This window comes from Aquarana catesbeiana, linkage group LG05 (genome assembly GCF_042186555.1).
Source record: "Aquarana catesbeiana isolate 2022-GZ linkage group LG05, ASM4218655v1, whole genome shotgun sequence".
NCBI lineage: Eukaryota > Metazoa > Chordata > Amphibia > Anura > Ranidae > Aquarana > Aquarana catesbeiana.
This window is the reverse complement of record NC_133328.1, coordinates 126,306,571-126,327,075: the sequence shown is the minus strand read 5'-3', so window position 1 is coordinate 126,327,075 and position 20,505 is coordinate 126,306,571. Positions and strand designations below refer to the sequence as shown.

General features: G+C 38.7%; 1 protein-coding gene across 3 annotated transcripts in view; it reads right to left on the bottom strand.

Moving 5' to 3' along the window:
* CREB5 (cAMP responsive element binding protein 5) overlaps positions 1-20,505 on the bottom strand; it is a 620,787-nt gene that overhangs the window by 118,991 nt on the left and 481,291 nt on the right. For all 3 annotated transcript variants that reach the window (XM_073630162.1, XM_073630163.1, XM_073630164.1), the window contains one exon: positions 15,042-15,152. In XM_073630162.1, coding sequence (XP_073486263.1) covers positions 15,042-15,152 — 111 coding nt within the window. The remainder of the gene's footprint in view (positions 1-15,041; positions 15,153-20,505) is intronic.

The window sequence follows — 20,505 nt, the reverse complement described above, 5'->3', positions numbered from 1 at the left end:
AAGAAAATAAAAAGCTTTAACTCGCTGGTACCTGGTCCCTGGTCCCTGCTAGAATATTAAAATTTGTGCTGTCTTACTTGCCAGATTGTTTTTGTGGTTGCAGAGGTCTAGGTACACATCTGCATGTCTTTGGTCATGCCCGACTACGTGCCGATTCTGGGCAGAAATTTTACACATCATCTCCACCCTTTGCTCCACCGTGAGTTTACCCGGCCCCCACTTAGCACTTCTGAATTCACACCCCTCAAACTTGACTCAAGCGTAATTTAAGCTGTCTCTACTAGTGACTATGGTCACAAAACAGACTACTGAGAAAGCTTGGAAGTCTCCATCTCTTAACATAACAGAGACTAAGAACAGAATCAATCAAGCCATGATTCACGCTAAAATCAATGCTGTCGTACAAGACAGAGTCTCGACATACACTAGGTCTTGGCAACCCTGGGTGAATCATTTTCTTCCCCCATATGTCAATGACCCTCTGCTGCTCTCTTAATAACCAATCCCTTGATCTATTTGGATGCCTTTTATTCTGAGCCAGGTTTCAGCTAGACCCCCTGGGAAGACCCCTATTCTCCTCCTGTTTTCTTCCCCTGTTATTATTGTTATTATACATATATATAGCGTCAACAGTTTGCGCAGTGCTTTACAACGTGAGGGCAGACAGTACAGTTACAATATAATTTAATACAGGAGGAATCAGATGGCCCCGCTTGTTAGAGCTTACAATGTTCCTTACTATTTCATTGCTTGTATCCCATTATATTCCACGCCTGAACAGCCATTGCTCTCTCTAAAAAATGTAAATAATATGTATTGATCACTCTGTACCTTACTGTTGTTTACCTTTAAACTACTCTGTTTGTCCAGATCTCAGTGGTTCTTGTAGCAGACTTCCCACTAAATTGCTTATTAACAGATTGTCATTAATCTTGTTGTCTTGCTGTTTTGTGACTCCTCTGTTTGGGCTATTTTATTACTACTTTCTCTTATTCAAGTGACTTATCCATTGTCAAACTCAATATCAATATTGAACAAGGAAAGAAGTGCCATTTTTTAACAGAATATTGTTTTAATCTTTTTGTATCTCAGCGCTGCCGATCTCCTCCATCCTCTTATAGCCAGACCTCTCAGTCTGCCTCCTGTCGCCTCCTGTCGCCTCCTGTCTACATGCACTCCCTGCCATGTTAGCTGAACATTATTGCTTTGTACATGCTTCCTGGTAGTAGCAACAATGAACAATGTCTGTCCTGATAGTGCCAACAGTGGACTATGCCTGCCCAATGAGTGTCATTCCATAGCAGGAAGTGCCTGAAGAAACACTTTCATGAGAGGATCACCAGATACTATTTAAAAGAAAAATTAAGATTTTGAAATTTTGAAATTACATTAACATGTTGAAGCTTAAATGAGATATTAGTGATTGGCTTTGGATCTACTAAAGGGTAATGCAACCTGAGTGTCTTTAATGCTTTACAATATGGAAACCTACAAAAATGGCTGCTATTTGCTCCATAGAGTATGCAAAAATATATGTTTTTTCTAGTACATAAAGTCAAGTTTCAACAGCATGGTGGTTAAGCATTTGGCAATAATGAACTGCAGGGCTTGGTCCAGGGTCTTAAGAGTGTGAGTTTGAATATTCTCCCCATGCATTATAGTGTTTTTCTCTAGTTACTCCATTAGCTCCCACAATCCAAATATATACTGTCACAATAATTGGATCCCTCCCAAATTGACCCAACAGTGAGTGTGTGAATTTGGTAAGCACATTCGATTTTGAGCTTCTACGGGGGACAGCGACTGATGAGAACGGTGGTACAAATTCTGTTTGGAATGGCCTAGAATAAGCAGGCAAATCCAGAAAGTCAAATTAAAGCCTGACCTTTTCAACATAAATGTTTTTGGCTAAAATGACTAAAGCCACTGGATCAGCTTAATAACCTAGCATTTTGTGGAAGAAGAAGTCAGCTATGAGAGCCTTTATCTCTCATGAATTCCTTAGATTTAAAAGAAAACAGCGCACTGAACAAACAACTGTATTGGTGAACACAAACTGGGATAAAACCAGCAGCTGAAAGAAAATTACAATTTCTTAGCTTCATGTTTTACCTGTGAAGCCTAAGTATTTTTTTCTAAAATGTGTACAGTAATTGATAAGCACAAATGAATGTTTTCATTGTTTGGGATGTGAATAGTTACCAAAAGTGTGTATTTTTGAAAAGAGCAGATATTACTCCCCAGATAGGTGATCCCCAAAGTGTTATGTCTATGACTGTTCTGTTTACCTAACCATGTATATAAATTAATGGCCCTATTTGTGTTCTAGAGCTGTCATCACATACAGACTTGTTTCTAATTACAAAGACTGCACTAGTGACATTGAAAAAATATTGCTGGTAGTTCATATACGTTCATTGTGTAGCAGGTGTGTTATCACAAAGAATGTATATTACTGTTTTTTTTTTTTTTTCAAATCTGGTGCCTAGACTGACTTTACGATTCAATAAATATGAACCTCTGTCTGCTTATCATAAAAAGAACAAACAACATGCTACATACATACACGTCACACCCACACAAAAACATGTGAAATGGGAAAACTACGCCGCTAATGTGTTTTCTTTCGATATATTGAAGTCAAAAGTCGTCATATTATGAAGTATAATTAATGAGCAGCTACAGAGCAGAGTGATGATGTGTGAAGTGAGTCTCATTCATTTCTAGGTCTTAGCTTGAAGCTGATTCGTTGGCCAGACACAAATACCAAAGCAGACTGGATATGCTTCTGCTTTAACTCAGCAGAAGGTCTTTCTATTCGCATTGACTGTTATGAAAGCACAGTGTCATGCTGAAGTGGAAACCCAATGCAATTTAGGAGGTGCAACATGTACAAGGAGGATGTTGGTCTGGTCACTGAAGAGAATTTTCCAGTTATGGCTGTTCCATGCGGCTTTGACTCTGGAACATGGCACTGACAGCAAAGGTCATTTAAGAGGCTGGTCCGGCAGAAGGTGACACTGGCTATAAATCTTGAATAGAGTGGAGCCAGAAAAGAGTATATTTTACTTCAGCATGTAAATATATTTAAAATACTGCCATGGCAGTATTTATGCCACATAAAGTCAATCCATCAGTGCCAGCTGCAGTGCAAAAAAAACTAGTCACATCTCCACATTGTGGCTATATATGCAACATGGAACAAAGAATTAATTCATTCAAAAAATACTCCAGACAAATGTCCAAAAAATAAATGTACTCAATTTAGCTTTTTATCTATCTATAATCAATGAATTTGTTTAACTACTCCAGACCTGTCAAACTTCAGCATGCTGATGGTCTCATCTGCCCACTATCGTTGGCCAGACAGGGAGAGGCATCTTCCCAATAAAAGGGGTGGTGAGTGGGTAAGAAAAGAAACTAAGGGTCATAGGTGGTAGTCAGGCACAGAAGTCAGTGTGGCCATGGCTCCAGGTAGTGAGAGACAGGTGGTAAGCGGTTAGAATAGTCAATGTAGTTGTGCCTCTAGAGTGGTGCTGGCTAGAGTGGGCCTCTGTATGCAAGCATTTGTAAATCTGGGAAACACTACTATAACTTGGTCTTGTCACTTTTGTGAAGGTGGTGACTAGGCTGGGAGTGGTGTGAAGGTGGTGAGCATGTGGTCTGCAATAAATGTGTGCTAAAGAAGGTGGCAGGCTTTGCATTTTAGCTGTAGAAGGTGGTAGAAAGTGACCAAAGCATTTATAATGCAACATTTCAAAATTAAAATAATTCTAATAAATGTTTATATTTAATGTAGCGCATACTCCCAAAGGAGCAGCTGATTAAATGTTATATCCGTAATTCACGTTTACCACCCAACCCTCGCAGCCCACAGATTTACAACTCACAGCCCTTAGTACTTTTTCACTTGCTTTGTTTAACAACACGAACTGGGATGGGAGAAGGACTTCCTCTGAGATGCTCTTTTGTTACATTATCATCTTTTAAGTGAATCTTGCAGGAATACTATGATCAATTGCGGATAGTTAAGAAATCATCCTCAAATGATTTCTTCAATCAGGGAAGATGGAAGTAGATTTTTATAGAGAATAGTTGATAAAGAGTCACTCTGAATAACTTCTTCATCTGTATGACTTTTAAAGAACTGTCCGTATCTCTATATGTGCGCCTGCAGCTTCACCGCTACCTGTTTGCCACTACTTCCCATCTGCATGGTACTTCCAAGTTGAGCTAAAGATAAGTCACTCTGAATAACTCTTCCCGCTTGACTGATTGGAATCCCGGGGTATTGCTGAACCCAAAGTCACAGGCCATCACTGCCCATCTCACTGACTTGCGTACCAACAACCCTCAGCCTCTGGTAGTACCCTTCCCTTGGGCTTTCACTCACATGATCAACAGTCCATGTGCCACTCATAAACTATCAATCGCCCAGTTTCCTTCCGCTTTGTTGCTACTTCTCAATGATGCTTAGCTCCTTTCCTCCTTTGTGGCCCGCTCCCCTCCCCGCAGGGGCCGCCAACGACACCAGCGATTACATGCTGTGAAGTGTCGTCTATTCCTTCATGGAGGACCGGTTCTCCCCCCCCCTTACTGTAGGGAGAAAGCCCCGTTGGCTCCCCGGAGGGGAAAACCTCTCTCCCCCCTCTGGGAACGGGGCTGGCTTCCTCCGCTCCTCAGAGCAGGACTGCAAAAACTCCTCCCCAGACACCACGTGACCCCCTTTTATAGGAGAGCTTTCTTGGGATAACAACTGGCACGGCTAAAAGCTACTCGGCTGGTATCCTAAGGAGTGGGTCCCACTCCATCCCGCTGACTTCTGCAGCTCTCCCGTCCCACCGGGAGGCCCGAGTGACCAGGCGACAGTCTGCCGGCTGGCCAAAGACCTGAATGAAGCCAGAATCGGCTTTGATCGGGTCTCCAATCTAGTAACCCAGAAAGCGATGTCATGACATCACTTCTGGTTTAGTGTTCCAAAACACAGATTTTGGCATTTTGAATACTTTTAAGTGCAAAGGAGGGATTTGGAGTCTCATAGACCCCAGATCCCTCTATAAAGAGTACCTGTCACTGACTATTACTGTCACAAGGGATGTTTACATTCCTTGTGACAGCAATAAAAATGATTAGAATTTTTTTTTAAAGAGACAGTGTAAAAATAAAAAAAATTTAAAAATAAGAAAAAAAATAAAATCCCTCTGTGTCGCGCCTGCAATTGTAAATGGTGTTCAAACCACACACGTGAGGTATCACCGCGATCGTTAAGATGAGAGCAACAATTCTAACACTCCTGTAATTCTAAACTGGTAACCTGTAGAAATTTTTAAATCATCGTCTATGGAGATTTTCAAGTACTGTAGCTTGTCGCCATTCCACGAGTGTGCGCAATTTCACAGCATGACATGTTAGATATCTATTTACAAAAAAAATTGGGCTAACTTTACTGTTTTATTTTTTTTTTTATTCATGAAAGTCTTTTTTCAAAAAAAAATGCGTTTTAAAGACTGTTGCGCAAATATCGTGTGACATAAAATATTGCAACGATCGCCATGTTTTGGAGTTCTAAGTAATTTTCTAGCAAAGATACTACTGATTTTAACTTGTAAGCAACAAATGTCCGAAAAAGGCTTAAGCATGAAAGGGTTAATGAATTGATTTTAAGTGGCAAGTCCTATTGCTTTAATATTGATTTACATCTTAAAACATATTTTGAGACTAAGGCAGCAGAAGAGACCTCCCCATCTATAAATTGGGCAGTGCATAAGGCTTCGGTGTGTGGGTTCTTAATTCAACTCCAGGCTTCACAAAGCTTGCAACAAATTAATTGCTGCTAAAACTAGGGATTACGATGATCTGGTGATCTGAACTAACACAAGCTTTTTTTTCGATTCCAGCATTACTTGTGAAACTAGAACAAGCCCGTACTGAATTGAGTGTTTGCTTGACTACCAAGGTGGGAAAATCCCTGCATTGGTCCCAGCATAAGTTTTTCACTTGAACAGACCAACCAGGGTCTATGCTAGCTAATAAATTTACCTCTCATTTCCAGGCCTATGCAATGCCCAAGCTTAAACCCACACAAACACAAACCCAAAATCCTCCCCGGGTTTTACAAGAGTTTCATGATTTTTATAGTAACTTATACTGCAAGACGGGAGAGTATGATCGTTCCATATTACAGCAATTCTTAGCCTCATTACACTTACCGGTCCTTACTACTGCCCATTAGGAAATGATGGACCGACCTATTACTCAGGATGCACTCCATAAAGTACTTAAGACCCTGTCCTAACATAAGTACATTCCCCCTGTGGACACCCTCTCTTTCCTTTCTTCTTTTTATTTTTCTGACCTCTCCTCCTTTTTTCTGTTGGATTTGATCTGACTCTATCCTAGTGGACTTTGATTTTTCATTGGTGCCTTTGGGGCACTTTTTGAGGATGGGGCACCTATACCTTTATTAACATCAGTATGTTTATATTTTTATGTTTCAGCTCATACCTTGCACATGCTATAAGACGCTATATTCTAATTATTGTGATATTTGTCCTGCTCATAGGGTGCGCTTTATAGAAATAGAAATTGCCACTAATACCTACATAATGTACCCTTCTCTACTTATAGGAAATGTTCACTTTTGTTCACTTATATGTTCCTTGTAACCACAACATTTATGGAGCATTTGCTTTGTATTGTTTGAAAAAACTTTAATAAACAGAATGAAATACAAAGAAAGCTGGAAAAATAGAAAAAAAAAAAAACAATAAATATACAGAGGAGAGAAAGAGAAAAAAAATATTTTTTCCCAAAAATAATCCCCAGGTCGCAACAATGGGGTTAGATGATCTGGATGACATTTGCATTTACTGTGCAGGCATCAGAGGTCTTACATAAATGAGCATAATATAATTAGAATTTTTAAGGATCACAATCCTGTGAAAAAGTGGCTGTTGTGCCCTTGTCAACCAAACCTAATATCTTAATGTTGCGCAAACTATTAATGTAAAACATTTTTTACATTCTGTCGCAATGTAGCCTTGAGAAGGGAGTAAAGATTTCCCAAACATATGGGGGTGTGCAAACTACTTAAATTATTTTTTATAACTTATTCCCAAGGAGTTAAAAATACATTGAATTCATTTACATTTACTTTTGGCCCAATTTGAACATTTTCATTTTGGCGTGTACTCACTTTTGTTGCCGGCGGTTTAGATATTAATGGCTGTGTGTTGAGTTATTTTGAGGGGACAGCAAATTTATACTGTTATACATGCTGTACACTCACTACTTTACATTGTAGCAAAGTGTCATTTCTTCAGTGTTGTCACATGAAAAGATATAATAAAATATTTAGAAAATGGTGTACTCACTTTTGTGAGATACTATATATATTGACTACATATAGTTACATAGTAGGTGAGGTTGAAAAAAGACACCATCAAAAGTCCATCAAGTCCAACCTATGATTAATACATTTACATAAAATACATTTTCAAATAAATGAAGGTCCTATCTGTCCTGCAAAAATAATGTATAATACATTAGGGTAGACTACAATGCCTAAAAGATGCAATGTTCAGAACCAAGACATCAATGAAACTGATGAGTGAAAAAAACATGTTCTGGGACCCAAGAGGATCTAGGGAGAAAAGGGCCTGGAGATTCAAACAGTTATGGTGTGACTGCCTATACTACCTGAAGCTGTCATCACTCCCTGTGCTCAGGCAGAAGGCTCAAATTAAACTTACAATGTATACTCACTAGCAATATTCAGTTTTTTGAGTGAACATGCCAGGCTCAAATACACCAGGCTGTTGAAATCACAGGCACGCAAATGGCACTTTGCTCATCATAATTTCACAGCTGCATAGCTTCTCTATGGTTTGGCAGCCCCCTGGCTACAGAAGATGAGCCCAAATAAAACGTTATATGACATTTTTAAATGTGCTGTATTGTGCTGATGTGAAGCCTTGTACCTTTTCCCCACCTGCTTGACAGCTGGTGAAAACACATGTGGGGACAGTGTATGAACTATTCTCCTGTCCAGAGAAGGATGGTTCATGTGGTTAGTAAGCACACAAGTCAGGTGGAACATAGCAGGAGTATTAAAAAAACTCACAAAATGGAATTTCTGCTTTGGCAGTGTTGTTATGCTAGGACACATTATTGAGTCCCATCTTCTCTTTGCAAACACAGGTCAAGTGAAAAGGGCATGGTTACTGACTGCTTCAAGTGGACCTTTTAATAACCTTACAAGTGTGTATTAATAAATTCCAGATATGTCACAGTAAACAGCAACAGCCTATTTTTTTTCAAGTACACTTTATTGTAAAACGTAGTGTGAGCTTAAAGTTGTTGCAAAGTCAGAAGGTTATTTATCTTCATGCATTCTATGCATGAAGATAAAAAACCTTCTGTGTGCAGCAACCCCCCTAATACTTACCTGAGCCCATCTCAATCCAGCGATGTTGTAGGAATGACTCGGCTGCCCGGGAACTTTCCCTCCTCACTGGCTAAGACGGTAGCATGGCACCATTGGCTCCTACTGTTGTCAATCAAAGTCAGTGAGGCAATGAGGAGAGAGCGGGGGAGGGACCGAACCGCGGCTTTGTGTCTGAATGGACACACAGAGCAGCAGCTCCGCTTGCATGCTCCCACAGTAACCTGCTTGCTGTGGGGCCACTCAGCAGGAGGGAGGGGCCAGAAGCACTGAAGAGGGACCCGAGAAGAGGAGGAGCTGGGCTGCTCTATGCAAAACCACTGCATAGAGCAAGTAAGCATAACATGTTTGTTATTTTGAAATGTAAAAAAACTGAGATTTTAGTATCATTTTAAGTCTAGTGTCTAGGCTGAGAAGATGTAATCAGTTTGCTGCAGGCAGGAGTAAGCATGTACTCAGTCCCTCCTTCATTTGGAAGTGTTTAATCCTGGCGGTGGCCAAGGAGCAGCAAAGCACTGGAATTTAAAAGCAAATGCACTGGAAAGATAAGTATACAAGCTCTCTTTTATGGGATGTGTTGAGTTTATAAGTAACCCTCTGGTGCCAGGGCCCCTTAAATATGTCAGGAAGTGGGGTACTGGCCAGAAAGAAATATTTGCAGCCTTAAAACTGTCTCTCTCTTTTGGCTAAAGCTGCTCATATAGCATGGGGGAAGCTATGAGAACCAAGGACTGCCAACACAAAACAGAAAAGATTTTAAAGACAAGCAGTGGCCATTAAAAGTGCATTCTTGTTTTTTGGATGATCCTTTTTAACATATTCATTAACTAAAGACTGAGAACCTGTCTGATAACATTTTTTTGCAAATGTAGTGTAGTTGTAGACACACGTTTAGAAAACGTCATCCTCTGATATGAGCATTCAGCTTGTTATCACCGCCCAATTTTGTTGCTCCTGAAAAAATATGCCCATAAACCAATAACATGCTCCACTGGGAGTTCTTTACTGAAAAGACTCATTTCAAAAGGCATTGCCATACTAATTACTTCATAAAGTATTTAGCTGTGTACCCACTGGGATACTACTTACTAGTGCTAAAACTGCTCTTGGATCCAGCTAATCAATTAATGTTCATTATAAGACCTGGAAATTCCAAGCAGTAATGTGTAGAGGTTATAAATAAGAACAGGAGGCATTAAAAGAAGCACATGGCATGGTATGCGGGGCAACATATTGCTGATTACTTTAATCAGCCACCGTGTTTATCCAAGCACATTTATTTTAATGATCCTTTTATCTATTTTGCATTCACAAGCTATAGAAGGGTAGGTATTTGATAATGATAATGACATTGTGGCACGTGTTGGACATCCTGTCTCAGACATCTCAGACATATTGTCAAGTCTTGCCTTTGGCTACCGGTGTTATTTGTACCAGGGCTATAAAGGAAACATCTTTAGAGAAGTATACTAAAATATGCACGAAAATAAGCATTAATGTCCCAATACCACAAAACAATACCTGCTGGCTGAATGACATATTAACAGGCCTAAGCTTTGCCACTTAGGATGGCTGCATATGCAAAAAAGACAGAAAGATCACTGCTTCACAAAAATAGCTTTAAGTGCAGATGAAATAATGTATATGAACCACACCACTAACTCTTTGCCACAATTTTAATAAGGCAATACACGAGCTGAGGCTGTTGTACAAAACCAGCCAGCCTTCGGTAGTTTTACTACATCTGGCCAGCCTTTGAAAGACATAAATGTGAGATGCATAACCCCTCTACTTAGAAAAATATAATTTTAGGATCTGCTGTCAGTATGTAGTGACAGCCTACACCACTTTCAAGTCTATAAAGAAATAAAATGATTTACTTATTTTATCCCTTGCTTTGGCATTTTACAAATCCTTAGTTTCATGTCCTTAAACTGAACCTATGGCAAGGCTATGGACATTTAAATATTTATATATATTTAACAAGCAGTAAGTAAATAATAGGTAATAATACGCCCTCAGGAACCTCTGTAGATGCATGCACTGTCGAGCAATTCATCTTCAATCAATCCTTCTCTCAGCATTTTAGCTCACTCTGTTCCCATATACCATGCACACCATCCTTATTAAACAATATATACACCAAAAGACAGAAATTAAAAAAAAAAATTTTTTAGGTGCAACAGACACCCAGGAATAAGAACATTACATACTGTAAGCTTAAAAAAGATTTTTATTCACATACTGTATATAACACAACCATATTATAAAAGATGCATTGATAAAATTACAAATTATTATCCCACTTAGAATACAACCATAATTAGTTGGAAACAAAAATGGAAAGGAAAAAAGCACCTCACTTCTCCAACCCCTATGCCCAGATATCAGCATAGAAACAGCCCCTGGTGTATATATAATATGAATATAGTTACATCATCACATTTCACTCTATTCCTCCACCAACAGTAGCTTTCCAATCTCTAATGTAAACACAGAGGAGGTGCACTGAGAAAGGGAGCAGAGTATGCTGAGATGTTGTGATAAAGATTTGAAGGACAGTGTTTGGGCTTTGAACTGTGAGAATGAATTGCTCCACAATTTTTGCAACTATAGAGGCCAGCAAGAGATTTTTTTTAAGCATTTACTGCTTGATAAAAGATATATGTCAATACTTAAATGTCCATAGCCTGGCCACAGGTTCAACCCAAGACTGTCCAGCCTTGGCTTGGCTGGTTATAGCCCTAGGATATTTTGGTTCAAGAGGTACAGGCCTTCGATAATTTTTAAGGATGACAACATGGCTATATATAGATACATTCTACTTTTTTTAAACACAACCTTAAATGTCTTTTTATGTAATTACTACAATTATTGTCATTACTAAAATGCTCATGTATCAATTGGACTACCACATCTGTTGTAGACATTTGATTTCTATGACAATACAAAAATATTTCTCTCTGGCCAATACTGAATAGAATTTTGCAAATATTATGCACATCTGGTTATGACATCTTTCCCATGTAGTTACAGTTCTGCACTCTACACAAAAGGCATGTGCTTTTACGTTCCAAACTCTTTGCCGTGCGCTGATTACTGCTGACAACCTTTCAACAATTCCTCAGTATACAAATACAGCCATGGAAACAAACTACTTGGTTTACTCTAAATCACTACTCCCAGCTACCTCAAAACAAAACAATTTCAATTCTCAAAATTAAAATCAAATGTGATGTGATTTTTCACATATCCATTTTCAGTTATATTTTTGGTATTTTAATACTCTTTCAAAGTCTATCCCAACCCAGCTCTTGCTTAAGAAGCTACAAGTCCCTGCTGTTGAGCTTTTAGGAGAGTGTATGTGATATGTAGCAATAACTGGAGTGGACCACGGCCTATAGAGATTGGATGTAAACAAAGGTGTTATTTCCAAGTTGCTTTTCAAGGGCCAAGGGCAATGCGCAAAATTGTCACTTGTCTTGGACCCAGCAGAAATGAGGGTACACAATGCACTTTTTTAGCGACTAATCCTATAACTTTGTATTCTAATATTGCTTATATTTAAGGTCAGTGTTGACCTAAGAAGAAAGGCAATGTCTGAAGGCTCTCACAGGCAGCAAAGACTAGGCAGAGGTTTGGAGCATTCTATACCATCTGCACAAAGGCAAAAAGCTAAACACACAGTTGAAATACACAAAAGGGGGCTTTTTTAACCTACCAAATATTTAGAATTTTTGTCAATGCAGTTCTGAGATTTACAAAGCTCTGCCATACTACACAACCCTACCTGGCAAGGGAAGAAAACTAAATGTACTCTGCTACAGTTCAGTTATGCCCCGTACACACGGTCGGACTTTGTTCGGACATTCCGACAACAAAATCCTAGGATTTTTTCCGACGGATGTTGGCTCAAACTTGTCTTGCATACACACGGTCACACAAAGTTGTCGGAAAATCCGATCATTCTGAACGCGGTGACGTAAAACACGTACGTCGGGACTATAAACGGGGCAGTGGCCAATAGCTTTCATCTCTTTATTTATTCTGAGCATGCGTGGCACTTTGTCCATCGGATTTGTGTACACACAATCGGAATTTCCGACAACGGATTTTGTTGTCGGAAAATTTTATAGCCTGCTCTCAAACATTGTATGTCGGAAAATCCGATGGAAAATGTGTGATGGAGCCTACACACGGTCGGAATTTCCGACAACAAGGTCCTATCACACATTTTCCGTCGGAAAATCCGACCGTGTGTACGGGGCATAACACTTACAGTTCTTTACCCCACCCTGTGCCTGGACAGTAAAAGGAGAAGTAGAACTTCTTTTCAGCAAGCTCATCGTGCTGCAGCACAACCAAATAGTTTCTAGTGCTGCTTTTCTCTCCCCCAGTCTGGGATGAATCTGTTGAACAAGGACTGCAAGAGGCTGATATTAATGCATAGGCTTCTATACATAAGCTTCTCCCATGTGGATGGAGAAATCTCCCCTGCCAGCTATTTTATTTAGACAGTGCCCACAGCTGTGAATACCAGAACAGTGACTTCATCTGATAGGATGCAGTCACTGCAGCCGACTATTTCCACTCAAAGATTTTCAATTGAAGTCTCTTGAGCCAGGGGGTGCCAAAAAGGCCACGCATGGTTGAATTTGGCTGATTCAGCAGGAATGTTGTCTATGGACAGCTTAAGTCAAATTTGAGTACTTGCACTGCTTAGTAGCAAATATTAGCCTGCAACTCGGTGTACTCCAAAATTCAGATCTTTATTAGCTACATTCAAAATGCACAGTGTATAAAGCTATCGCATTTCGGACATGGTGGCCCTACTTATAGCATACTAAAATGTGGAAAAAATCACAACATTGATAGATCCTGAAGTGCACTTCCAAAGAAGTTAAAGAGGTGGGACCCAGTAATTAAAATAAATTAAACAAAAATTAACAATAAGGAGGAGGATAACAGAGAACAGAAACAATTAGCTGCAGACTTGCTAATGAAGCAGTAGAGTTTGGGTATTGTATCCTGTGACTTTACAGTGCTCTCTTGAGATTCCCTTAAAAGTGGTAGTAAATGCTCAATTTAGATTTTTACCTACAGGTAAAGCTTATCTGTAGTTTAAATGAATATCTCCTAAACATGCACTGTTCAGGAGATATTCTAACAAGCAGCGGCCAGTGACGTCATCAGTGCATGCACTCTGAAGGAATGGCATACATGTGCCATTCCTTCAAAGCTCTATACTGCGTCTGTGACTTTCACGTGCATACACGGGCGTGATGTCATCATGGCTTGGTTATTCAAGCGGCCACAGCACCACAAACCTGGAAGGAAGACCAGATGGAAGATTAAATCCTCTGCAGCGGTGACAGTGCACTGCTGGAAGGCTTTGTTTCAAGATAAGTCTTTCATAATGTGCTAGTATGCAACGCATTTTTTTGCAACATTAACAACCACTTTAGGAAAGGTAAAAAAAGTGCCTAGGCTTTCAGCGTTGTCATGGTCCCTTGTAACATATACTCACAAATTCGTGGAAGGGATGGAAAGGAAAAATAGTTCTAAGGGCTCATGTGAGCTAAGAGCTAAACTAAAATATACTCAACATGGTTTAAATCTATTCCTGGGAGAACTAGGACTGTAACTAGTACTACATTAGCACTGCACATCAATATATATAGTGTCTTAAAATTATTACCCCAGCACTTGCAGTTTTACACCAACTTTCTATGCTGCTATGCTAACATCCAATTTTCACAGGAAAGCTTTAACAGTGCACAGTGCTGTCTCCAGTCTATTAGACGGGGAAGGGAGGGGAGAGGGAGGGGAAAGAAGGAGCAGGGGAGTGCCTTGCCATTGTAGGCTACAAGGCAATATGTTTCTATTGATGCTCACAGTGTAGTGAGACACAACCCCAATGCCTACATGCAAGAGTGGCTCCATAGACTGTTGCAAAGGAAAGGAGCCAACCTGAAACAGCTAACTTGGGGTAGTGACCATAGCATCAGCTTAAACTAGAACATAGGCAAGGATTAAAAGATAAAAAGGCTGCATACTCATTAAGTAATTAAATCAGCTGCTGAGAGTACCTAAAAACAGAGGGTTTAATATCACTTTAACTACTTTGCTAATAAAAAAAAAATAAATAAAAAAAAGCAGTAACTTATCCCCACCATGCTCTGTATGGCTCCTATACAGAGCTACTGTTTAGAAAAGGAAGAGCTACTGCTGTACTCTCTCTTTAGAAAACCCAAAGTACTTTGCAAAGTCACATGCATTATATAATTTATTTGTGAAATAAAGATTTTGTGAAAATAATAAAAAACATTTTTTTTTTTCTTGAATGCAAAAATCCATTACCACAGTTACAAGAAACATTTTAATAGCTACAAACCTAACTTTAATAGCTTATGTTTGAAGAAATGGTCTGCAGTTAAAACTGTCTGGATAAGGGCCTGTGTCATATGATGGCACAATCAGTGCAGACACAATTCCTCATCTAGCTTGGCATGCATATTTGGTATGTAAACAGATGCAACAGTTCCTTATTTATTGCACTTTGAGCTATATGAATGAAAACAGCTTTGCATGTTCTTACCATTTTGGCATCTGAGTGCATTGGAGGGACTTGAGGTGAAGCACAAGGATTGCCTAGGTTGGGACCCTGCATCCCCATGATATTGGAGTTCATTGACATCTGTCTTTCCATCTGTGTGGGATATGAGAAAAACTGTGACATGACACCCACCGAATCCATCTTAAAACAATAAGAGGTACACAGCCTTTTTTTTAAGAAAGGTTAGTTACCTCCTTTTTAAATGTAAAAACATGAAAAATGCATATTGCATTTTAGAAAGGCAGCATCCTTTGCATAGTCTGACATTAGAATATTGCCTGCCAAATCTTAGGTATTTGGCTCTGCAAGAAAAAGCAGATGTCACAAAGTAATTATACTTCTATTTCCTTTGATGAGCCTGATAATGTACAGTATGTTAGCCAGTGTGCATCAGGGAGTTTCGGTACACAGAATCTTTTGTTTCCCACTTGTTAAGAACAGGAACTGAGAAAGAGGGTTTTAAAATGAGAATTAACAAATAACAAATTTTCGAGAAGGAAGCTAAAATGGGGGAAAAAAAACTGTAAAAATTAAAGAGATTACACAGTTGAAAAAGTTTAATGGTTCTATAAGGATGTAACAATTGGGCATTGTTTATCCAGGGTGGAATTAAGCATGCTGCATTCTCACTTCAGTACTTCTATCATACTGCTCTACTTGCAACCTCTTTGTGATTATCACCACAGCCATAACAAGTGTTGTGGATATACAGTAAAAATGAAGTAAAGAGTTTAGGGGAGCCCAGGACCTCGCTATAGATTGTCCCACTAATACTTGTGTTTAATTTTACATTTCTGTACAGGTGCACTTTAAGGTATATTGCATGTATGTTTTTTCCATGTAAGAACTTAGAATCTATTAGTATGTAATTTTCCAAAAGTCTGGGATAGGGTACTCAATTCTTTGTATAGGTGATAAAAAGCAGACCTTAGGGTTTTTGTGCAGGTCAGGTGTTAATGAGAAGTTGCTTTCTGTAGTGTCAGTTACTAGTGGCAGCCACTAAAGGAAGTACTGCTGCTTTTAACAAGTAGATTGGACATGGTTGCTGCTGCGGGCTCAAAGGTCTTTTTGAACAGGTCAACCTACCTACTAAACTTTAACCAGAAACAAAAAATGAGAACAGACAGAAACCATTATTATTTGTGGATGAGTTTCTGGACAGAACAGTTTAGTGACAGCTTTTAAGATAAGGTAGTACATGATTGACCAAAGTTTGGGAAACGCTGCATCAGCATAAACCACCCCCTGTATACCAAAATACAATGTATACAATCTAAATGTTCTCCAGCACCTGAATATCCTTTCCTCAACCCCGGTTTGTACTAAGGGCTTTGGATATAGTCTAGCTCGAAGGGGAGCCATTTATATGCTCAGTTTTACTTCACCCAGTTTTCTTCACCCATAAATCAAAAGTGCCTGCTGTCCACACCTCCTCTGCTCCACTACCTGTATAGAAGCTTTTTTTTTTATTTACCCTTTTGTTCAGAAAACAGAAACAACATGGTACTGGGGGACCGAGCGGTGGCAGGGCATGAAGGGTTCTCAGCGAGACAAGTATCGTATAGTATAGTAAAAAATAAAGAGGGGGGGTTGAGTGGCGATCCACTTTATTGAGCTGGGGCATTTAGCTTTGCAATATGGTAATGCTGAGTACAACGCTGAATGAAATTGGTGATGTGAAGGACAATTTAACTTAAGCTAAACAAATCAAAATGTTTAATTCTGTCTACCTTTAATTTAATTGGTGTTAGGCTGCATAAGGGCACTAATACTCTGGTGTTTATATATATAATATATATATATATATATATATATATATATATATATATATTATATATACTGTGCGGGAACAAATGCAATATTGACCAGTTCGGTCATATCAAACTATTCTTTTTGTCAGTACAACTAAATATGAAGATGACTGTGAGATAATTGTAAAGCTTTTTGTAAAAGTTTTGCAACCTCTTTCTTATGAAGTTTGTCAGTGTTACAGCTGCCACTGCTGACCTGTTCATCTGAGAATGTTAGTTCTCTGGCTGTCTTTGTGTTCCAATGGCTTCAGTACTTTTTAAGTCACTGACCCAAAACAAGTATAGAGATAAGGAATTATGACCCGTGTCTGACACTCAAATAGAGCATGCTTGCTCAGTGTCTGCATTAATACTTTTAAAACCAGACACCACCAGGCAATTTGATGTTTTTGAAGGAGTCCAGGGATGGCACCTTCTGTGCTGTATACATGATAGGAGTATGCTGAACCCTGAACATTGCAATCTGCATTTAGTACCACATGAAACATGCTATAATGGTTAAAAATGCCAGGTTAGCACTTAGTATTTAAGAAAGCATTTCCTTACTGGTATAGAAGGCAACCAATTTGCCATTATGTTAATAATACAGCATTGTTTTCATCCTCCACATTCTTTATCCAATTTACTTCTTTCTGTTCTGAACCATGGGCGCAACCTTCATGGTTATATAAAGGAAAAGGAAAAGTGTACCCACCAGTACAAAACCTTGAAATACACTCATGCTTTAATATACGTTTTACAGTAAATCGATGAATACATACTGAAAATGTTAGACATTGAAAAAAAAAAGACAGCTGGCAAGCAAAGATCACAGTGGACCAACCCTAAATCAGGACAATAAAACTAAAATCATGCAAAGAGAAAATGTATTGTCTAAACTGTATATATTTATTATCAAAGTGACTGGAGCTTTAAAAGCATGTTTTGAAGAAGCATGGAAATTTATGGCATTTTCCCAAGGATGAATATAGTGTATTCCCTGCAAAGTAATCAGAATGTGAAGGTTTGTGATACATCTCAGCCTTACAAAAGGGTAAGAGCTGCCAGAATGTTACTAGAAGGAAATCTCTGGGGAAAAGAGATGGAGATCATATTTCTGCTCTCCTTGGCTCGCTCTAGTGACAAGCAGAATGGTTTTGCTTTAGCGTATTTATCAAAAATAGCAATCAGTGTGGCAGTGCAAAATAAACTCGTCAGTGGACAATTTTGGTGCTAAAAGCTTTTAAAATGTAAAAGGCTTTTTATCTTGAGCTTTCACGGGTAATAGATGAAGGACCTTCACCATTTGTTGTGCTATGTTGTATGTGCTTTATAACCTGTCCCTATTTTACACTAGAGATTTGATTTTGCAGTCATGGTACATAGCTACTTAATCTGGGTGTTGATAAATGGTCATGCCTAGTGAATCAGGCGTGTCAGCTAGAGATACATCTGCACACTGCAATCGGATAGCCCCAGCAGAGGTCATCTCAGTGCTGATCTCCTTTGTGTTATGAAGAAAAGAAAATCTGACTTTTTCTAAGTGCAAAAAGAAGGCGCGAGGAGGGGACCAATGAAAAAAAAAGAGAAAAAAAAAAGAATAATGAGTCCTCTCAGAACACGACGTGATATGTTTCCCATTTCAAGTATGCATTCCAAAAATAATTTCTCCACCACAACAGGCCCCATAGCTATTACTTTAAATTGACTAGGCAAAAGATGGTTTTATGTTAATGAGTGAGATGACTGCATGACACGATGAAAGTATACTTTGAAACAAGGTCCCTGTAGTGAAAAAGCTATTCTACTTCTCTGACCAAATCTAACATGAAACACGGGTAATCTCTGTGAATAGTACTTGTAGGTTGGAATGAGAGCAGCTTTATTATTTTAATATTTCTAAGTAAAATTACAGAGCACGGGATGAACAGCACCAATACGGGAATGGAAGCAGAGTGTCTGTCTGGCAGAACAGCTCTAGAGATCATGATGAATTAGACAGGCAGGACATATAATCCAGTTACCCATGCAGAGTTTGTTTTTTGAAATTTGGTTGAGGATCTTATTCATCTCACAGAGAGCTGGAGCCGCATTGAATGCACACAGGACATGTTTTATTAAATATGTATTAATAAAAAGGGGACAAAACTTTTTTCAAGCTGGATAACAGTCACTTCCTGCCTGTAAATATTTTCTTTTTCTGTGCTGATAATATCCACAATTGTATCTAGCTACTTTATACTAAAAGGACAACATTTGTGAAGTCTAGAACTGTTCACATACATGACCTATGAGTTGTCTGCAAACTGTGGGCCAAGTAAAGACTTCTTCACCAACGCTTTGTATTGTATAGCACAGTGATGGCGAACCTTGGCACCCCAGATGTTTTGGAACTACATTTCCCATGATGCTCGACTACACTTCAGAGTGCATGAGCATCATGGGAAATGTAGTTCCAAAATATCTGGGGTGCCAAGGTTCGCCATCACTGGTATAGCATAAAGAAAAATATACCCACTTTCCTAAAAGTTCAAGGATTTAAATCTACCAAGAATTGCAGTGCCCATACAGATATATGATAAAGTTGCAGACTTAATATATTTAAAAAGGCTGAAGAATATATAGAGTATATTCTTCCTTATAATACACCAAAAAACTAATCCATAGATAGAAAAACATTCTGAATCTCTGCTTCTCAAACTTCACACACTTTAATATGAAATGTGGCTGACCATGTGGTATCTGTTGTCTTGTGGGATGGGCTTCATTAAAAAATCAGTAAATTATTCAAACCACAATCACAGTCTAGACTGTTCATACATGTATAATTTAAAGGGATTAACATAGGCACTTATTAAAAAGGGGTTGTATTTGGGTATAAAAATCAACTTTATTCTAAATCTGAAAAGTCCAGAAAAGTGGAAATAAATTACTCATATATGCATACAATGAGCATAATGTAAGCTCCATGAGCAGGGCCCTCCTATTTTTTCTGTATTGAACTGTGTTGTAATTGTATTGTAAAGCGCTGTGCAAACTGTTGGTGCTATATAAATCCTATATTATAATAAAAATAATAATAATAATTTTTCCAGATTTCAGTCGCAATTTGTTAATTTAGGACTATATTATTATATTTCAATATTTGTTTATTTGTCATATTTATAAAGCATTGTCAGTTCAACAGTCCTTGATATACGGGAGATTATATTTTGATGTCCCTACCACATTCATACAAGTATACACTCCACTCACTCCAATTTGGTCAGATGTCTCTTACCCAACTAATATGTTTTCTATAGCAGAAAACTGCAGTACCTGGAGGGAACCCACACATGAGGACAACATACAAACTCTATGAATGCTGTCCTTGACGGGAATTCCCAAGTTTGATCAGACAGTCTTTGCCATGAAAAAGTTGCTAAGCCCAAATGTGCAGTGGAGAACTCCATGGGCTTGATTAACTAAATGCAAATAGACTGTGCACTTTAGAAGTGATGTTGCTCCAGAGCTTAGTAAATGAGGGGATGCTCTGCTGACAACCACCATCCAATCATGTGCAAGCAAATATGCTGTTTTTTTTTTAATTTTGCTTGCAAGTGATAGGGTATTGTTTGTAAAGTGAAGCTTTACCTCATTTAATACGCTCTGGAACA